General features: G+C 34.6%; 1 protein-coding gene across 1 annotated transcript in view; it reads right to left on the reverse strand.

Moving 5' to 3' along the window:
* The window catches only part of LOC143180577 (serine/threonine-protein kinase PLK1), a 43,152-nt gene extending 26,534 nt beyond the window's left edge, over nt 1-16,618 (reverse strand). The window contains exon 1 of the mRNA XM_076380399.1: nt 15,493-16,618. Within this exon, the coding sequence (XP_076236514.1) occupies nt 15,493-16,254 (762 nt within the window). The 5' untranslated portion in view covers nt 16,255-16,618. The remainder of the gene's footprint in view (nt 1-15,492) is intronic.
* Between the last annotated feature and the right edge of the window lie 2,908 nt (nt 16,619-19,526).

Raw genomic sequence — 19,526 nt, forward strand, 5'->3', positions numbered from 1 at the left:
GGAACAGGATTCGCAAACGGCACGAGCTACTTCGTTAATAGTTGACGAGCTTGGATTATGGATTACTTTGGAGGTCCTATTTTTGTTCCTCTTTGACGTGCTTCTGCATTGGTTTACCTTCTTTGACTTTTTCGACAGCAAACTTTCAAGCATCCTTCAGTGACTAATCAATTGAAGGGGTTGTAACTGAGACAACCCTTGTCAAACTTTATGAGCTTTTTTATGAGAACTTACTGTAGTGGTCAGGAACGAGACTCATTACGTACTGGATTACTAATGTAGTACGATAAAGAAGAATTTTAAAATATTGAACAAGAGTGAAAGCAGTATTTTTTGCTTTGCAAGGGTCGTTTTTGCCATAAATCCTTAATTCTTTTCTCATGAAGAAAAAATTTAATTCTAACTAATGGTCATTAAAATCATTACTCACAGAGTTACCCAAGGTATTGGGCAACTCTAGTCATGTATATACTCTATCCAGTATAAACAAAAGTATAAAAGATCCTTTAATTTCAATTGCACTTCTTGCTGCTTCTCTGGCGAGTTCGAAGTATTGTGAATCAGATAGCAGAGAATGCGGTTCGCGTCACTTTTCTAAGAAGCGTGGTAAAGGATGATCGAAGCTAAGAGATCCGCAGATATAAGTACTCAAAAAAAAAAAATATTTCTACAGGGATGAAGAAATTGTAAATTATTCTCAGTAAAACGTTATCTACTACTTCAATCCTTTCCAAATTCCTCGTTTTTTGCTTTCCTTGAAAGATTCTTCACAGTATTAATTGTTGAAATGATAATCCTCATGTTATCAGCAACTTCTTCCTATCTAATTCTTCAAATAATTTATCAAATTATTGAACTATGGAACTCAGTTCTACACAGTAGAGGTTTTAAAATGAAATAATAAATAAATACATCAATTGAAATTGTAAACAAAGATGCCAGGTTTACCTAAACATCAAAGTATATAGAAATTGTTTTAACTGTACAAAATATGAGATCAACGTTCAGTTGTTAAAGCTCTAAAAAATTTGTATACGCAGAAAATGATGTATATGTATATTATTAAATGAATAATACTCCTCCATTTTGTATTTAATTGAGGCAACGATAAAAAATGCTCACGTAGTAAAAGAGCGTATCGTATCGCGTTTGTTACGTCAGGAACACACAATTTAATCTGGTGGCGAAGTGCACAGGGTGCATCGATTTCTGTACCAGTCATTAACACCAATTACACGCCGTTTCACAACTCGTCTCGAAGTCAATCAGTTGCCCGTACAGTCATTAACAAATGTTAGGCTTTGTTTAAGAGACTAAACTTTTCATGTAAATTAAAACAGTGAACGCTTGTCGATTGTGAAATGTATGAATAAAAAACTAATAATGTGAATGCATCAACTTCTTAAATCGTTGAATAATAAATAATTAAAACCAAATAATCGTTGAAATTATACAAGCACTGGATTTTTACTTGACAATTACCATAAATTCTTTTCTTTTCAGATGATACGAGTAAATTATCGTGACGTCAATTGCTACTTTATCAAATGAAGACGAATTTATAGGTATTAGGTATAGTAAGTTCAATGTTAACAGCAACAATAAAACCGATAACATTACAAGAAATGTGTCTTAATGGTGATAAAATAAGCAAAGTATTTTCTTTTGGATGCACTGTTTTATGACAAATGTACAATCTCTGTGTAAACTTTATGAAATTCTAATTTTTCATTTTATTTTTTTGAGCATGAATATAGACTTTTTTCATATGATTAAGTTTATATTAAGTTTCTCAGTTCAATTTAAATAACACTTTATAGGTATCTAGTATCTCAGATTTTTCTAGTCTAATTTGTAATTACAATTTTATTATAATTGTTATATAACTGATTTATTCATGAATAAAATACAATTTAAAAAAATGAAAGATCAATATATGACCTCGTTTATGCAAATATGTATTTATAAGTAGCTGCTATTAAGTATGTTTGCTCCATTATTACATTACAAAATGTAAAACAATAATAATAAAAAGAAAAAATGCAAAAAATGAATTGAAATTATTTCATGATTGGATATTAATTAAAAAATTACAAGAAAGAAATCTCAGTGCCCAAAAATAATCTAACACACACGTGTACATAAAAACTGACAAACTTTTTTATAGACCGCAGAAAAAGGTCACAATATCCAGAAACAAAACGAGACTCGAAACTGGAACGAAAACAACGCGAAGCAATAAAGCTGCCACTTGCGTGATGTACATTCTTTGAAATACCCCCTTTATAATATTTAAAGCGCGAAAAAGATTCCCAAGGAAGCACGATCTATGAAATTAATTTAATAGACTGGAGGAATTCCGTCTCGCATAGAAATGATGAGAACCTTGCGCATGCTTTATGCATGTGAACCACCTATGCCAGAAAAAAAGGAAGTGAACGGGTGAAGTGAGGGAAAAAGATAAGGAGGGACAGAGATGGAAGAGGAAGGGGCCCATCCGTTGAACTTATCCTCGTGGCTGAGCTGAACACACGAGTAACAGCCAATCAGCAAACGACGCACATGTCACTGGCATGTGTACCCAGGTACGAGCGGACAAAGGCTGACTTGCATAGTTACCAACAATTTCTGCCACTTCGAACTTAGAAACACGACACGCAAATGGCTGGCAAGGGACATCGCTCGAGAGAGTGTGCCTGACTTCGCTGGAACTTGGCGTGCGAGCGAAATATTGAAAAATATCGACAGATATTTCTTCTTTTTATATCTGTCGATATTCACATTGACGCGATGACTGGCACTGGAATCAGTGATCGTTGATGCGGATTTACATACAATGCCCTCTTTGGTAAAGCGTCTGTGATAGTCGTTTAACATTTTTACATCTTTCGAGCGATGCTGTTGGCGTTAGAAATACTGTGGTGAAAGTGTTTTACTGAATTATGAAATATTCTTAGTGGATGTCGCATTTGAATTTAGTTATATTTGAAAAATATGAGAAATGAAGAATCTTGATGCGATGAAGAAATGAAAGTTTTGCATTGCTAGAGCCTGGCTTTATTATTGCATCCGTTTTGAGTAAAATTTTCACATATTTGAGAAAGATAGGATTTTATATCCTTTGAGGATATATTTTCATTTCTAAATTTCAATAAATTTGAATGTTGGTAAATTTGTCGACGATGTACGTCTTCATCGATTTCGACGATTTTTAAACGTATTATAAGTACCAACATTTTGAGCAATTTTTTTTCTTTGGCAATATTGATGGTTGAGACTAGTTTCCCAGATATTCGCAAAAAGACTCGTGTATAAACAGCAGTGGTCTGCAGCAAGCGCATATAACGGGTGACTCGCGTGATGTTGCACTCACTCGAAAGAAAAACTAGTCCAACTCAAACCTAATTACAGGACATTAACAGAACACGCTACTTTTATACTATATACTTTTTACTATATACTATATACTGTAGCTGTGCCATGTGTAATCCTTGAAGACGGCACAAGAGCAAAAGGAGTCTCTCGATTGCTCCATTTGTCTCTCAATCCAATTGATGTATGTTTCTATTTTGGTCAATAATACGTTACAGCTGAAAATGCATGTGAGAGAGGGCGTGCTCTTTCCATTGTGGCCAATACGACCCACATTCCTTCCAAGGGACTACTCATGGGACAGCTACAGTACCTACCTAAACCTAACCTAGATCTGACAAATTTTTCGTGAATATCTTGGAAATTAAGGTCAATCGCTAATTTTATTGAAGTTGTTAAAAGTAACGACATTTATAACAAATTTAAAAATCATCGAAATCAGCGAGGACCCAGATCATACAGCTTTATATCCTTTTTAAATATGTGTATCTCCGTGTCCCAAATATATTATTAACGTAAGAATTAATTAAAAGCTTCAAATAAGACATTTCAATTTTGCAAGAAAGAATTTAAACAAATTAAATATAGTAAGGCGTGTTTGCACTGTTTTCATGTTGCTCCTTTTCTACAATGACAACTTGAAAATTATAATTTCTTGGAAAATAATATCGTCGTTTAGCGCAAAAACTGTTCTTTTTATGTTTTTAAATTAAAAATATTAGACATGGAGTAATGACATTGCTGGAGAACCATGAGTGATATACTTTAAATATTTTACAATGTTCCACTCATATGGTCAGTTTCAACAAAACTGGAGATCCGTTATTTAAATGACGTCTCTAGGGAAATAAAATACTCTAGATAAGAAAAAGAGTAATAACTGCTGCGCACAAATCATTTATCTAACATGCACTTGTTATGATCGTGACAATATTGTCACATTGCAAAACGCAGTGCATTAATACTTTATTACTGCTATAAAACTTTTGCTAATTACCAAATTGCAATATGCACACAAACATGCTATGATGTATACATATAATACATAGTCTTGGAGATACACACCAAAGACAAATATGAAGATGTAGACAAATATGAAATGTTTTAAGAACATAAATGAGACGAGATTATTTTTTCAGAAATAATACCGATAATTGCTCAAGTTAAATTACAGAGATTTTTTTAGATAGCGTGAGAATTAAAGTGTTTAAATTGTAAATTGGCTTTAAACCACCTAACTGTAATATAGGTAATAAATTTCTATATTGATTGCTTTCAATACGAACTTACTTATACTATATAGAGTCTTCATAGTCAGAGTATTTATAATTATTATTTTAGTTACAATATTTTAACAAAAAAAATATCATACATGTAAAATTAAACAATTTTACATTTACAAAAATCAATATAGATATTCTCACTCTTGATAGAAATATCTTGGAGACTCGAAATACCAATAGTATATCTATCATACTCTTCATTATTAAAATATTATTATTATTCAAATATTCTAAATGCTTTAAAAATCTGAATACCGATTGCAAATTTATAGAATTTTAAATTTATTGGAATGTTGAAATTAACTTCAATATTAGTAACTTATTATTTAAAACAGCAAATAAAAAGCAAACGACGATGTACTGTACAAAGTATAGTACAACCTCGATTATCGAATTCAATAGGAGATTGAAACCCGAATCACCCTCTTGATGGCTAATTTTATTTTTTGCAGCTGACCCTTTAAAAACAGAATTTTTTCAGGCTGGGTGAGCAATTAGAGTTTAAATAAGCTTCAAATAAAATTTTCTGCAAGCAAATATATATAAAAACAAGCATATATATTTATTATTTAATTCTTATACATTGAAATGCAAGACTCCTAATTAATGCTAACATATTATGCAGTATATGTACTAAGAATCAAACGATGTTCCAGAGCTCTGTTATTACTTCGACGACAAATAACAGACAGCATAAATAAAAGAGTTTGCGAATAATTAAGACCCTGTTAATCGAAGCTTTACTATAGTTACTTAATAATGAATCGGCTATTAAAAAGGCCATTATACTTGCATTCAAATCCAAATCTTCACGACTTCCCCTCACTTGAGGATTCATCAGGTAATAGACCACCCAGCAAATTTGCAGGCAAACGAGTCATTAACGGGCCTCAATACGCAGGCCAGAGGCGCGATCAATTAAGCCACAAACGCGTCTAATTGCCACGACGAAACCCGTAGACTCGGAGGCTTTCGAGGTTGAACCGCCGAGGAAGTTCCAAACACGTAACGCGTTGCGAATAATCGAGATAAGGATGCTGGTTCTGTTGCGGGCACCCGAGCAACAGAACACGGAAATATCAGAGGTGAGTTTTGTCCATGGGGCCGTCGACAGGAGTCGGTAGAGATGGGCTCAAGTATATTTCTGAATAGCTTCCAATATGACTGCACAGCTTCGAATATGATTGCACAAGTATAAATATGACTGCACCAATTGAAATTTGATTTCATAAGTTCGAATCTGAATGCATAGTTTTGAATATGACTGCATAGATTCGAATATACCTGCATAAGTTCGAATCTGACTGCATAAATTCGAATTTGACTGTATAAATTCGAATTTGACTGTATAAATTCGAATTTGACTGCATAGATTTGAATCTGACTGCATAAATTCGAATCTGGCTGCATAAATTCGAATATGACTGCATAGATTTGAATATAACTGCATAAGTTCGAGTCTGACTGCATAAATTCGAATCTGGCTGCATAAATTCGAATATGACTGCATAGATTTGAATATAACTGCATAAGTTCGAGTCTGACTGCATAAATTCGAATCTGGCTGCATAAATTCGAATATGACTGCATAGATTTGAATATAACTGCATAAGTTCGAGTCTGACTGCATAGATTCGAATTTGACTGCATAGGTTCGAATTTGACTGCATAGATTCGAATATAACTGCATAAGTTCGAATCTGACTGCATAAATTCGAATTTGACTGTATAAATTCGAATTTGACTGCATAGATTTGAATCTGACTGTATAAATTCGAATCTGGCTGCATAAATTCGAATATGACTGCATAGATTTGATTATAACTGCATAAGTTCGAGTCTGACTGCATAGATTCGAATTTGACTGCATAAATTCGAATATGACTGCATAGATTCGAATATAACTGCATAAGTTCGAATCTGACTGCATAGATTCGAATTTGACTGCATAGATTCGAATTTGACTGCATAGATTCGAATATAACTGCATAAGTTCGAATTTAACTGCATAGATTCAAATCTGACTGCATAGGTTCGAACACTTCACGAGTATTTCAAAAAAAAAGCAATACTTGCGAGTACATACACTCGATTCTAGGCGAGAAAGGTTCGAACATTTTATGAGTATTTTGACAAATGAAGATCATAGGAGAAGGACTTAATTAGTCACATTTCCCAAGTTAAAGTTTTGAATTTTAAAGTTTGGGGCAGAACGCTACCAAAGATAACAAAAACGAATCTTCAATAAAATTATTAGAAACTATTTAATAAGTGAGTTCTTTGTTGACCTATTAAATTATTCTCCTCCTTCATATAAGATTATCAAGTTATTTCCTTGTACATCCATTACGGAAGTCGTTTATATCGTGGAACTTGTCAGATTTTCATCCTTTCAACTCTGACAAATAAAAATACTCCCTTTTAATGAGCAGATATCATAAAAAAGGCAAAAAATCGACAAAAATTGACTTATCAAGTTTTTTCCCTGTGATCTTTAAATGTAAATGGTACTTTTAAGTATAATCGAACCGTGACCAAGTAGATTCGAACCTTTTATGAGCACTTAAACCAGGAGCCGTCGCTTCTGTACAGGGTTTAAAGAAATGATTTGCCCTGGAATCGATGGACATGTGTAAAAAAACTTGCAAAACTATTTATAACATTGAAAATTAATTTTTCATTCTTTGTTTTACGTAAGTGTGTTCTACTCGTTGAGAAAAGAACATGTTTGAAAGGAAGCATATGTCGTAAACGAACCATTTAGCCAGGAACAATTGTGAAAAGCTTGACAAAGGTTTGACTATGCAGAATCACACATAGGAGTATAGAGTACCTTGTCACTTATTGTTAGTAGTAAGGACCCATCCCATGTATAAAGAGAGACTGTTATTTGTCAGGTATAGTACTACTTTTCAAAGATTCAATTCTTTAAAGCATCATAGTCTTTAAATTCTTTAAAAAGTCCATCAAATTCATTAAAACTTCCAAATACATTTTTGAAATCTACAGGTACTCATTCAGCTTGCATAGATTAAGTATATTACAAGTATAATCAGAGAAACATCATTTCTTATGAGTAGGATTACTAGCATTGCCTTTAAGTTCTTAGGCTTCCTTAACAGAGCTTCTAGACTCTAAATACTTTAAGAATATCAATACTTTGAGACTTTTTTATTCCTCACTTGTTCCACCACATTTCGAGTACTAATCTGTTGTTTAGCCTCCTTATCATCTTTGTCTTTGTAATATGTTAAAGACTATTCAACATCGATTTATGCAATTAGTAGCCTATCGTATGGATTACCCTGTGTCTAATATGGATCATGATTTTCTCTGACGCAATGCTAACTAAATCTATTGCCACTTGAGCCTAGACGTCTTATATTTAACCTTATGGTAGCTTATAAGACACTAAGTGGCACTATTATCTGTAGCAAAATTTTAGCGTACTTCAACTACACCTGTGTCACCAACTGGCAATCGTATTTTTCTTGCTCGCGAGACTCACCACACACATTTCTATGAATACAATTACACGAATTGTGTAATATTACACGTCAGCAAGTACTGCAAAGATTGACTTATTTAGTTCCGAGTCTACTTACAACCATAACATTCTTAATGCCTTGTCTTAATGTCCCTATTAATTTGTATTTAAACCTTGTTATCCTATACTAAACAGAAACGCCCGTAAATAAAGAAACAACAATAGCATTCGAAGCCCATGAAACGAAACTTGGGTATCGAAATTGGCTCGTATTCGTGAGTACATATCGAACTTGATCCCATCCCTAGGAGTCGGCATAACGGAGAGTTCGATTTCTAACATAGGAGGACTTCGAGCCAGCAAGTGAACGCGCGCGCGCGCGCCAGCCAGAGCAAGTAACACCCGAGCAACCTGGTGCGGATAATCGGGATGACGAAACGACGACCGGTTTTCTCGTGCAGAGGATACAGTTTAAGAGTGCATCCTCTGAAATTATCCGTCTCTTTCTCTTCCTCCCGGCCGCTGAGGAGAAACCTTGCAAAATCGCATCTTGCTACCGATCGATCGGGACTGAGAGACAGGGGATACTTCCTACGGCCCGTGAACCGATACCGATCGATGCGCGCCGATGCGTCTCGGATATTTTTGGAATCTCCACCGAATGTCGCTTGCCAAATGTCGCGCAATCACTCGGGATCATAAGAAAGATTCCATTACATAATAAACTGACCCCGCGCGAGGGGCACTTCGAAGGCTTGAAAATTAATCTCGACGGTTTTTACTGTCACGTTTTTTGACACTTCCCGTTTTGGACGCGAGATCTGACGAGTGTTGGCTGTTCGAATCTCAGCTTCGAAGTTATTCGAGGTTATGAAGATTCGAATCACTTTGGACATAATTCGAAGCTTAACATTCTTGGAAGGATTGAAAAACAATTCAGACTTTTCACACTATCTGTAATATTTTATATTAATAGTGCTGCTTGGAGAAAAATATACAGGGTGTGCCACATTTTTTCGGACATACTTTGGCAGTGTGTTCTATAAGGAAGAATAAGACTAAAATGTCATGCAACAGAAGGTCCATAAATGCTATGTTAAGAAGTTATAACAAAATTATGAAATTAAGCCGAGTAATGGTTTCGGCGCAACTTGGATTAATTATAATTTTGTGGTCGATATACCTGTATTATTAAAATTGTGAAATGTGAAAAATATAGTAATGCTGTTTCTTTCAGCTCAATACAAGACAACATGAAACTGAAATTGTTACTTAAGATAAAAATTAGGTATCTTGTTTTACCCTGGATTGAACTCACAGAAATAATAATCATATTTTTGTTATAACTCCTTAATAATCTCTCTAGCGATAAAAAAATTTCATTTATGGACTTTTTGTTACATGACATTTTAGTTTTATTTTTTCTTGTAGAACAGTTATTTTTTCATATATTGAAAATGCTTCTAGAACTTTGAATTGTTACCCATTTCCCAAGACCTATTGAATCTCCCAGAACTTCTAAAATTGTAGCAAAACATTCAAAAGCTCTAAGCTTCGAAACTTGTTGGAAGTGATTAGTGAAAAGTGAAGTGACTTTTAATATTTTATTCTAAACTAGAATTAAAAATCTCCACTTATGGATAATAATTTATTTTAAGTGTCTAAGCTTTATAAAACATCTACCTTATTAATAAGGTAACATCTACCAATAATTCTACCACATTAATTTATATCTGTAACTGTATAACTATATCTATAGTTATACAACACACATGATATTTAATCTTAAAGTAGTACTCTATACATACCCAACTAAAAGATCATGTAAGTTTTAATGTTTAATTAGTTTGACTTTTGATGTATACCTAATAATAATAAAAGGATTTAATACTTTTCTTATAACGTAAGTATAACTATTCCAAATCATAAACTATGAAATATCGTTCTGAATGTGCCGACAGTGATACAAAAATAAAATGATACAACCCTTTTATGAAGTTGTGTGCACATACTATTAAATTATTATTTTTCATACTTCTCTTTCTGTGCAAGAAAGATAAAATAAATCTGCCTCAAAGTTGTCTGAGAAGAAATAAAGGATCCCGTGTTTAGGACTGCACAAAATTTTCTACGAAATAGAATTAACGAATTGAAGCTTTGTAAATAAAGAACATTCGCATTGTAAAACGTGGCACAAATTGTTTTCCGCGTTTAACAATAGCCTTAAGTACCTACGCTCAACATCTGTCGTCATGGTTAAATATTTTAGCAAGCGCAAATCTTACAATATGCGAGCGTTTCAAGTGTATGCTAAATGAACGTGACAATTCCATGTCAACGAACACTCGAGCGCTCATTAGTTTATTAAGAGAAACTATTAAGCTGTAACTTGTAAGTCGTTTTGTTGACAAATTGTCAACATGACCGCGATATCTTTGCTCATTTTCATAGGCTTGTAGTAAAAATATTTTAAAAACTAGTTGAAGAAGCAAATATGAATTTTAATCCACAATCTGTTGTTATTATAACATTGTTAACAACAGCAGTAGTGTGAGTGGATGTTTTCAAATGTATAACCCGAAATTTTAGTGTGAAAAAGAATTGTATGAAATTACTCAATTTCTGGTTTTATTAAATTACTCATTTTTAATTGTACTAAAAATTACTTAATTTTAATTATGCTGAAAGGTACTCAATTTTTAACCCTCAGACAGCAGACTGTTTTACATTCATGTGCAGAGCCAGCGGACTCAGGGTCACTTTTGACCCACCGTTCGCCATTCAAGGTTTCATTGTACTAAATAACTCAATTTTTATGTTAATAATTTAATATTACAGTAATTTAGAATTCATTTACTTTTACACTGCAAAATACCACATTTCTTAATTATGATAAATTAAACAAATATAATACATTTGTACTACTTATTTAGCATTTATTAAATACTTTATCTGTGTTTAATTCCAAGCGAAACGACAGCGCAGCTGTCTTTTACAAATCAGAAAGCTAATTTACACAAACAATTTTAAGTTAATAAATCATTCCTCGGGGGAAAGATAAATATCATTCGCAGTTATTGTAAGTACTTCGTTTATCGTATATCATTATTTCTACGCGTGTGCATCTACGATACTTCCTAATTGTATAAATTAAACTTTCTCGGCAGAAGTGACGAGTGAAGTACATTGTTAATTTAGAAGGTTGGAGACTTCTTTTCTTTCTCACGATCCTTTGTTGGTCACAGGTTTTCTTAGGAATAGATTCCGCTATGGTGAACAACTTCTCTGAACGTTTCACATTAGGTTCTCGGTATGCGAAAACGAGTGGCAAGTGATTCACTTCCTACACTCTGTGTCTTGAAACGTTGGGATCGCAATTATGCTTCGCCAAACGAGCGCGTGGTTGTACTGTTAATCAAGGGCCATTGAATAAAATTAAACGAGTATACTAATCGTTTAACGCAAAGCAAACTGTATTCGCAGATCACGAATAGAAACAGTTACATTATGAAAGAGAAAAATGTGACTTCTATCGAATATTACTATGGAGAACTTTAATCAGATAATAATAATTTCATTTGGTTTGCTCATATCCATGGCTGTAAGGCAAAATGGGCAAAACAATAATTGTGGTGAATGAGATAATGATGGATTTCTAAAGAAAAAATTTGTTTACTCGCCGAAAAAATCAATGCTAAGTGTTCATAACATTATAATAAATTAAGATATCAAAAAAATTCGTATAACTATATACTAAATAATTTTGAAAAAGATCATATGTTCAAATTGAAGATCAATCAGATGAATAGTTTCGAAAATCTACTTTATGCCAGATTAAAAAATGTAGTGTTCAGGAAAGCACGTTTAAAATTGTATTAAATATAACATGCAATTTCTTTTCAATAATAAAAGTTAATTTTACTTCAAATAGCCAAAAAAACTGTAAAAATTTTGAAACAGACAAAGTATCTTGATTCTTCATTTTGTCTTGAACAGACAAAGACTCTTAATCAAAATTATTGGCATAGCATGTATAATTGTCTTATGTTGTATTGTCTTATATACAGCAACGAACAAATTCATTGCATTTATATTTATAATTCAGTACATTGAAACGAACTATCAAATTTATATACACACTAATGACTAACGATCTCAATTTCGGCTACTGGCCAACGCCCGCACGTGCTACGGACTCATATGCTCTCATATTATTGCGTCCTCATACTTGTGACCTTTATCACGTGTAATCAGCGGTGGCCAAGTTCATGAACAAGTTTAGATAACACTTTACACATAGAATCAGTCTGAAAATAAAATATTTACACTATGCCTGAGAGGTTAACAAAGTGAACCATTCCAAAATCCCATCAGCTCACATAAGGCGCAAGCTTATTTCGATTCGTGAAACCCTGAATAGAACTTATATCTCCAGGTAGTCTAGGGATTGATAATATACAAAAAAAATAGGAGTAAAAGGTTTGGGTTGAATCACCACCCGACAAAATATTTGTTCCTGAACATTTTAGTTCCATTTACGATGACTAACAGAGGGTCGGTACACCCGAACATAAATCGTAAATCAAAGGGATACAGCAGTTAGTAAACACTGTTAACCTTAATGTCAAAGTCAATAAATTTTAATGGTAACCGACGACGATTACCTATTATATTTATAGTATTAGTGAACGGAGGCCAGTCGTGACACAAGATATATTTATTTTCGTGTATGAAATCATTAGCTTTCTCGCTGTATTATAGAACTATGTGTCATCTTGTTTACAAAACTAGGCACGATGTGTTTTCCATTTGTTGGAGGTAAAATACCTTTGAACGATCTTTGTATTTGTGAAATTATCATTGATATGACATACTGCGAAGTGTTGATATCAGGAATGTTAAGAAATGAACTATTGTTTCATTGCAATATCTTGTCGTGACTAACAAGTGTATTGCTTTCTGGTACTTGTCTGAGTTCTCAGTGAGATATAGTAATTATAAAAATTTATAGTCACGTGTTCGCTCACGTGTGTTTAGAACACTAGATACATAATTATAAAAACTACTGCATTACATTCTTTCCTTTTACCTATCTCATTTTCAGATTCTATGTTTCAGTTTAACTCCTTTTCAGTTTCTGTAACTTTAATACAAGAATCAATTTTTCATAGAGCAGTAATACAGCTATTTTTATTCTAAATAAAATTAGTTTCATTTTTCATTTTGTATAATATTTAGAATTATGAAGTTTCATGTAATAAATTTCATTAAATGTTTAAATTAGATACTAAATATACTGACACTAAACGTTTAATTAAACGTAAAATCAAGTACCATCTCCATATGTAATACGATTTCTTCCTCTACAAATAACATTAACTATTAATTTTAATTACACTATTAGTTCAATTTAAAAATTGCATAATTGAAGAATAATAAGTAGAACTGAAATACCACGATATTTGGTTTAATTACAATTGGGTATTTTTAATGTAGTCCTATTACTAGAAAAGTATTGGGAATACCCACTTTAATAAATTAAAATTCTAGAATCTCTACTCATAAATATGTTCAACACAATTAAAATAATTTTTATATAAAAAGAAAGTAAGACAAATAAGGATTCCGAGATTTTAATTTTAAAGAAAAGATTATATTCGTTATATTTAAAAATAACGCTAGTTTTAAGAAAAAATAAAAAATGAATGAAAGGTTTATCTTTGAAATAATGTGGTAATAAAATACTGAGTAGGTCAGTTTCTTAATAACTCAACAGCAGTTGCTATTCCTACCGCGAAAAACGGGATCGCACAGCGACTGTGCGAACTTCACGCTTGCTAGAGCGACTTTTAACGCATACACGGCAAGAAGTTCAGAAGTTCATTTCCAACTAAATCTATTATGCAAATACTTGATCGCATTTTTATCAAAAAATTATTATAAGTCGAACGTAAAATTCCTGAGAGTAGCGAAATAAATATTTCTGTTTTCATAATTACTTAATTACTGTGTTGTTATTAATGAAAATACTTAAACATAGGTATACATAGGTATACATACATAACCTATACATAAAATACATACGTAATATATTAATATTTATGTATACATAAATATGTATTTTATGTATAGGTTATGTATTTAAAGTTAAAGAATGTTTAAAAGATTGGTACCTATAAAATCTACATAATATGTATATTGTAATAAGTTAATAGTTTTTTTGTTTTTGTTTTTGACACCTTTATGTATTATATTGTAATAGGTTGCAGTATACATTTATGTATGTATGCATTTTTGTATAATTAAAATCTATGACACGTTACTAAAGAAACGTGCAATTTTAATTTATGTCAATCTATTACTTTATTATGCTTGTTTTTCGATTTAAATGTAGATACATCCGTGTAATGTGTATTACGTACCTCAAGTTGAAAATGCAATAGCGACAAACTTCGACTTACAGAAGTAAACTTCGACTGTGAGTTCGGAGTAACGAACAAAGTAACACGCCTCAATATGCAGCAAATAATTCCAGTTAAACTAACTAGGTTTATATTTCAATTTGGAGAAACTTTCATAGCATAGCAGAAGGGCATCAATAAAGCTGTAATTTTATAGAGGTTATCAAAACACAGAAAAGTTCAAATTACTAAAGTTCGACTGTACACATAACCTGTACTTACTGTTTAGAAACTTACAACGAATTTACACATTATAAATCGCATACAGGATGAGTCACGCAACTGTATCACCTGAATTTATTTGCAAACTATTTGTTCTATAAAAAGGTGGTTCAAATGAAAGTTATTTGGTATCAAGAGGAGTATACCAAAAAGGAGCACAATCTCGATATCAAACAACTTCCGTCTGTGACAATTTCTCATATGACAAATAGTTTACTAAAGAATTCAGGTGATACATTTATATGACTCACCCTATACAAGATAAAGTCCCAGTAGCTGACCATATACTCTAACTTCGAACACTAACGCTAATTTTATTTAATCTTAAACTAAAATTGAAATATACCTAATTAAAAGCTAAAAATAAAAAATAACTAGTATCATAAAACAGCGTATTGTGCTATTGAGACAAATATCAGAGCATGCATTCTCACTTAATTCTCTTATTGAGACAGTCGACACCGAGTATACAGATTATTACGAGATATCCAGATACTGAAACATTTACTTAGGGTCCGCGAATTCCACGTGACCCACAATTCCAAAATACCTTCCCCCTTCCATCATTTCCACCCTCAACCCCCAATCGCCCCGAAAACCCTTGCGCAACCTAATCCCCCTAAATCCCCCAGCAAACAACAGGTGTTTATTTATTCCAATCACTCACCTTTCCCAGAAACTGTCCCTTGTAGTACGCGTTCCCCTGCACCGGGTCAACCACGTAATCCGACTCCTGCTCAGCATTGTTCCACGAAGAAGTGGACGGTCCCGCCGTGATCACACTGGTGGTCCTTATCAGCGAGGACGCCGTGTTCCCAAACTGACTTCCGCTCGCGGACGAAGTAACGTTACTCGCGCTGGTGCTGGTCGTAACAGTGACAGTGTTCGCCACGTTCACAGCGTTGGTCGCCGAGGAGATATCCTGAATATTATTGTCTCCCCTCGAGGGCTGGGAGGACCCGTAAATAAGAGTAGACGTGCGCGTGGTAGCGCAGGTCTCCTCGTCGTTCCGATAGCCAGCGACGTTGTCGTTCGGGGCATCGACGAGGCAGCCAGGGTGCGAGGAGTACGAGGACAGGTCGACGTCCAAGGGCAGCGAGGACGCGCCGTGCTTGCGGCTCCTCCTGCGTACGAGGCTCTGCAGGGACGCGGAGCTCTTCGAGAAGCTCTGCCTCGGCCTGCAGGCGGACCTGCCGCCACCAGCTGATTCGCTCTTCCTTTTGCCGCACTCGGGGTTGGTCTTGCTGCTCTCGTTGCCCTCCTGACACCGTGCAACGACCCCCGGGTCTAAGAAGCGGCAGGCCGCCGTCTCGGTATGCGACCGCTCCAGGAGGAAACTCTTGCTCGTCGTCTCGTACTCGCGCGGCGGCGAGCCCGCGACGCGCGCCTCGAACGCGCTCGAAGGCAGCATCTCTAGCTCTAGCTTCATTTAACGGTTGCTGGGGTGCCTCCAGATCCGTGGGTACGCGGCACAAGCGGATCCTCGGGCGGATCAATCGCGTCGCGACGCGGGCTGCTTCTGCTCAGCGAGATCTTGCATTTCGTACGGGAACGGCACGTGTCGCGGCGAGATTTCGGGGATGGACGACGCCTACTACTTGACACCCATCGTACACACGTGCACTCGAGGTCGTTCGATAACGCCGCGACATCAACGCGACGGCGATGGGGCGAGGACGGTTGGCGCAGAGGAGCGGAGAAAAAGCGCAAGGAAACGCGAGACACGGCGACGTTGCCGCTGGAGAGACACACGCGCTGGCTTGTCAACGAGGAACGAGATTCGATCGCACCCCAGTCGCTCCACCAGCCGAATCGCCACTGTTCCGCGCGCACCGACCGCGCCAGCGACCGACACCCTCGGTCTCTAGGCTCCCCACCAGATCTTGCCACCACCTGAGCCCTCAGTGCCGTCGATAAAGCCTATTTGCTTTGACGCTTCCTCGCGGCGCATGTAGTGGGCTGGAAAACTGTTTCGCGGCGAATTTTCAAATTTCAAATTTCTTTGACGACTTTTTTTTCTGGGATGGTGATTTCTAGGGTATAATTTAGTTATTTGGTGATATGTTGCTAAATGGCGCGATTGTTTTATGGAAAGGAGAGGAATGAGAAGAATTTCATGAGAGAAATGGGGAACTTTGATTTGATTATTTTAAACAGAGATTTAATTTTTGAGATAAATGTTGGATATTTATGGTAATTTCTTGCAGAAAGAGTATGGGTATTTTACACGAGGGAACAAGGGAGCAGATTCAATATATTATTTTTATCGCTAAATATAAACGTAAAACTGTAAAATATAAAGAAACATTATTATTATGATTTATCTTAATATTCAATCATAGATACACTATAAAATATAAAGTAAAACATTTGAGTCTCTTCCAAATCGCTATTCAAGTGATATGGAATATCAGAAGATCTGGAATATCTATTTGTAAAAAGCACAGAATTAAAAGTTGCAAAAAGTAGCATCTAAAATTAAGTAATATTCATATGACATATTTTTAATTTCTATAAACCTTGTATCATTTTTATAGGAATTAAAAAATGCTTAAAACATGATTAAATAATGCAAATATAGGAATCTACATATGTACATAAAAATGTAAATCAATCCTATATTCAAATATTCGATAACAAGTACTTACTCAAAATAATTTCGATCTCAGTTTTATGAGTTTGTCCTCAGGATACAAAGTTATTATTTTTTAGAAGAACAATTTTGTTTTCAAATATTGGATTTTGGCCACAAAATGTCACTTTCTAAAACTTTGAGTGGCAATCGAAAGGATTTGTAAGAAGATCACAGGTGTTTATGGGAATTCCGATTTTTATGGATAAGATTAGAGAAAGCTGAATGAAGATTTAAGTTTCTGAACAATGCAAGTTTGAAGTTATTTTTGACGTTTTATGAAAACTTTAATCGTGACAATCTTTCGATTTATTACTGTGTTTATTCGTTAGGTATAAGTTCGACAATATTTTTACTATTTCATGTTTCTTTTTAGCCTCGTTTCTAGTAAGGCAAACACTATTTGTGAATACATTAGTTTAATGTGTTACATTTCATTTTGAATAATAATTTAAAGAAATTTTGCTTTCCCGCGCTGTTTACTCACATTAGTCACAAGATTAAAAAATGTGACCCATGAATAGAACTTACAAACGTATTTTTCGTTATAAGTTCCTGCTCAATGAATAGTCAATCTTTCAGCAAGGAAACTTTACGTACATATCTATAATAAATAAGAGTGCAATATAAATAAAGATAAATACATACATATGTGATTTTGTTTTACTCAAAACTTATGACTGTTCATGATCTTTTGGTTAATCAAAAGTGTTAATAAAAAGATACCGATAAGACAATTTGGAGAAACGTCTTGATGGAAGAATATTCGTAAAACAGCAATAATTCTGTCGAGACTTCTAGTTACGTGTAGAAATATGGATGATACAGGACGTGGCAGAGAGAAACATGTTTTCCTTCTTTTCGTATCTTGATGAATATGAACTAGCACGACGAACTTTATACGCCGATGAATCATGGGAAAGTACATTGTTATTAATGTCGTCTAAAATGAAAATGCAGACTAGCCATTGTTCTTTCGGTTCTAGAGAGGAAGTCATTTCCCTTAAAATATGCACACATTGTCGTAGATATTCACGCCATTAGACAACTTTCTGCTAATTCTATATAAAAGTTTCTTCACATAACTACAATTCTTCACCTAACAGCCTAGCTGATTCAAGTTCCTCTTCATTAAGTACTCTTCAAGAGAGCAGAAAAACAAATCTGATCACTTTCTTAAAAGTGTCCTAAAAGTAGTTACCAAGAAATAATAAATATTATTTAAAAAAAAAATAAAGAAAGGGCAGTAAAATGGTATACAAAACTGAATTTAAAAAAAATGAACTTGAGTTAATGTGGCACAGAATTCAAAACCACGACAGTGAAATAAGTACACACGTATCTACTTATTACCAAATGATTCGTAATTTACATCGAAAACGTCATAACGTAGGATTTGTCGAGCGACCCCTCAGTAAAAGAGACGGTAATTGCTGGCAGGATCGTACGGCCCTGATTCTACTATTTGCTTCGTTGTCCTCGTGTTCAATCTGCCTGCTTCTTTCCGCTCATTCGCTTCTGTTGTACTTTCTCTTTCTCTCTCCTCTCCCATACCAGAACTCTGCCATCAAACGGGGAACACGCGTCGTCCCATCATGCGTATTCGGTCATTCACACAAGGTATACCTGTTCCAACATTTGAGATGCGCTAAGTGCACATCTAAATATAGGAACGGTACGGTAAGAATGAACCCGGTTATAGAATCGAAAGCAACTATGTACATATGCATGAACTTCATAAGTTGCCTCCCTTTCGTAAGTGTTCGTCGCTCGACCAGAATTTCAGGTGGCTGACCCAATAGCAGGAAACACTAACGGGATAACAGAATGGTCGGAGGAACTCTTTTAATGTGTTTTGTAGGATTTATACTAACTACACGTTATGTATAGTCAGTTTAAAAATGTGTACAGTTTATTATACTTTTAAGATATGGACCTCAATTAACAATGCCTGAATTCACAAGCGCACCAATTAGTCTGTAGAGTGCAATTGTACTTTATAGCTATACCAATGCATTTGTGAAAAAAATATCATTATAGGGCGACAGAGCTTGTTAAACAGTGTAGAA

Source organism: Calliopsis andreniformis, chromosome 6, assembly GCF_051401765.1.
Source record: "Calliopsis andreniformis isolate RMS-2024a chromosome 6, iyCalAndr_principal, whole genome shotgun sequence".
Classification (NCBI taxonomy): domain Eukaryota; kingdom Metazoa; phylum Arthropoda; class Insecta; order Hymenoptera; family Andrenidae; genus Calliopsis; species Calliopsis andreniformis.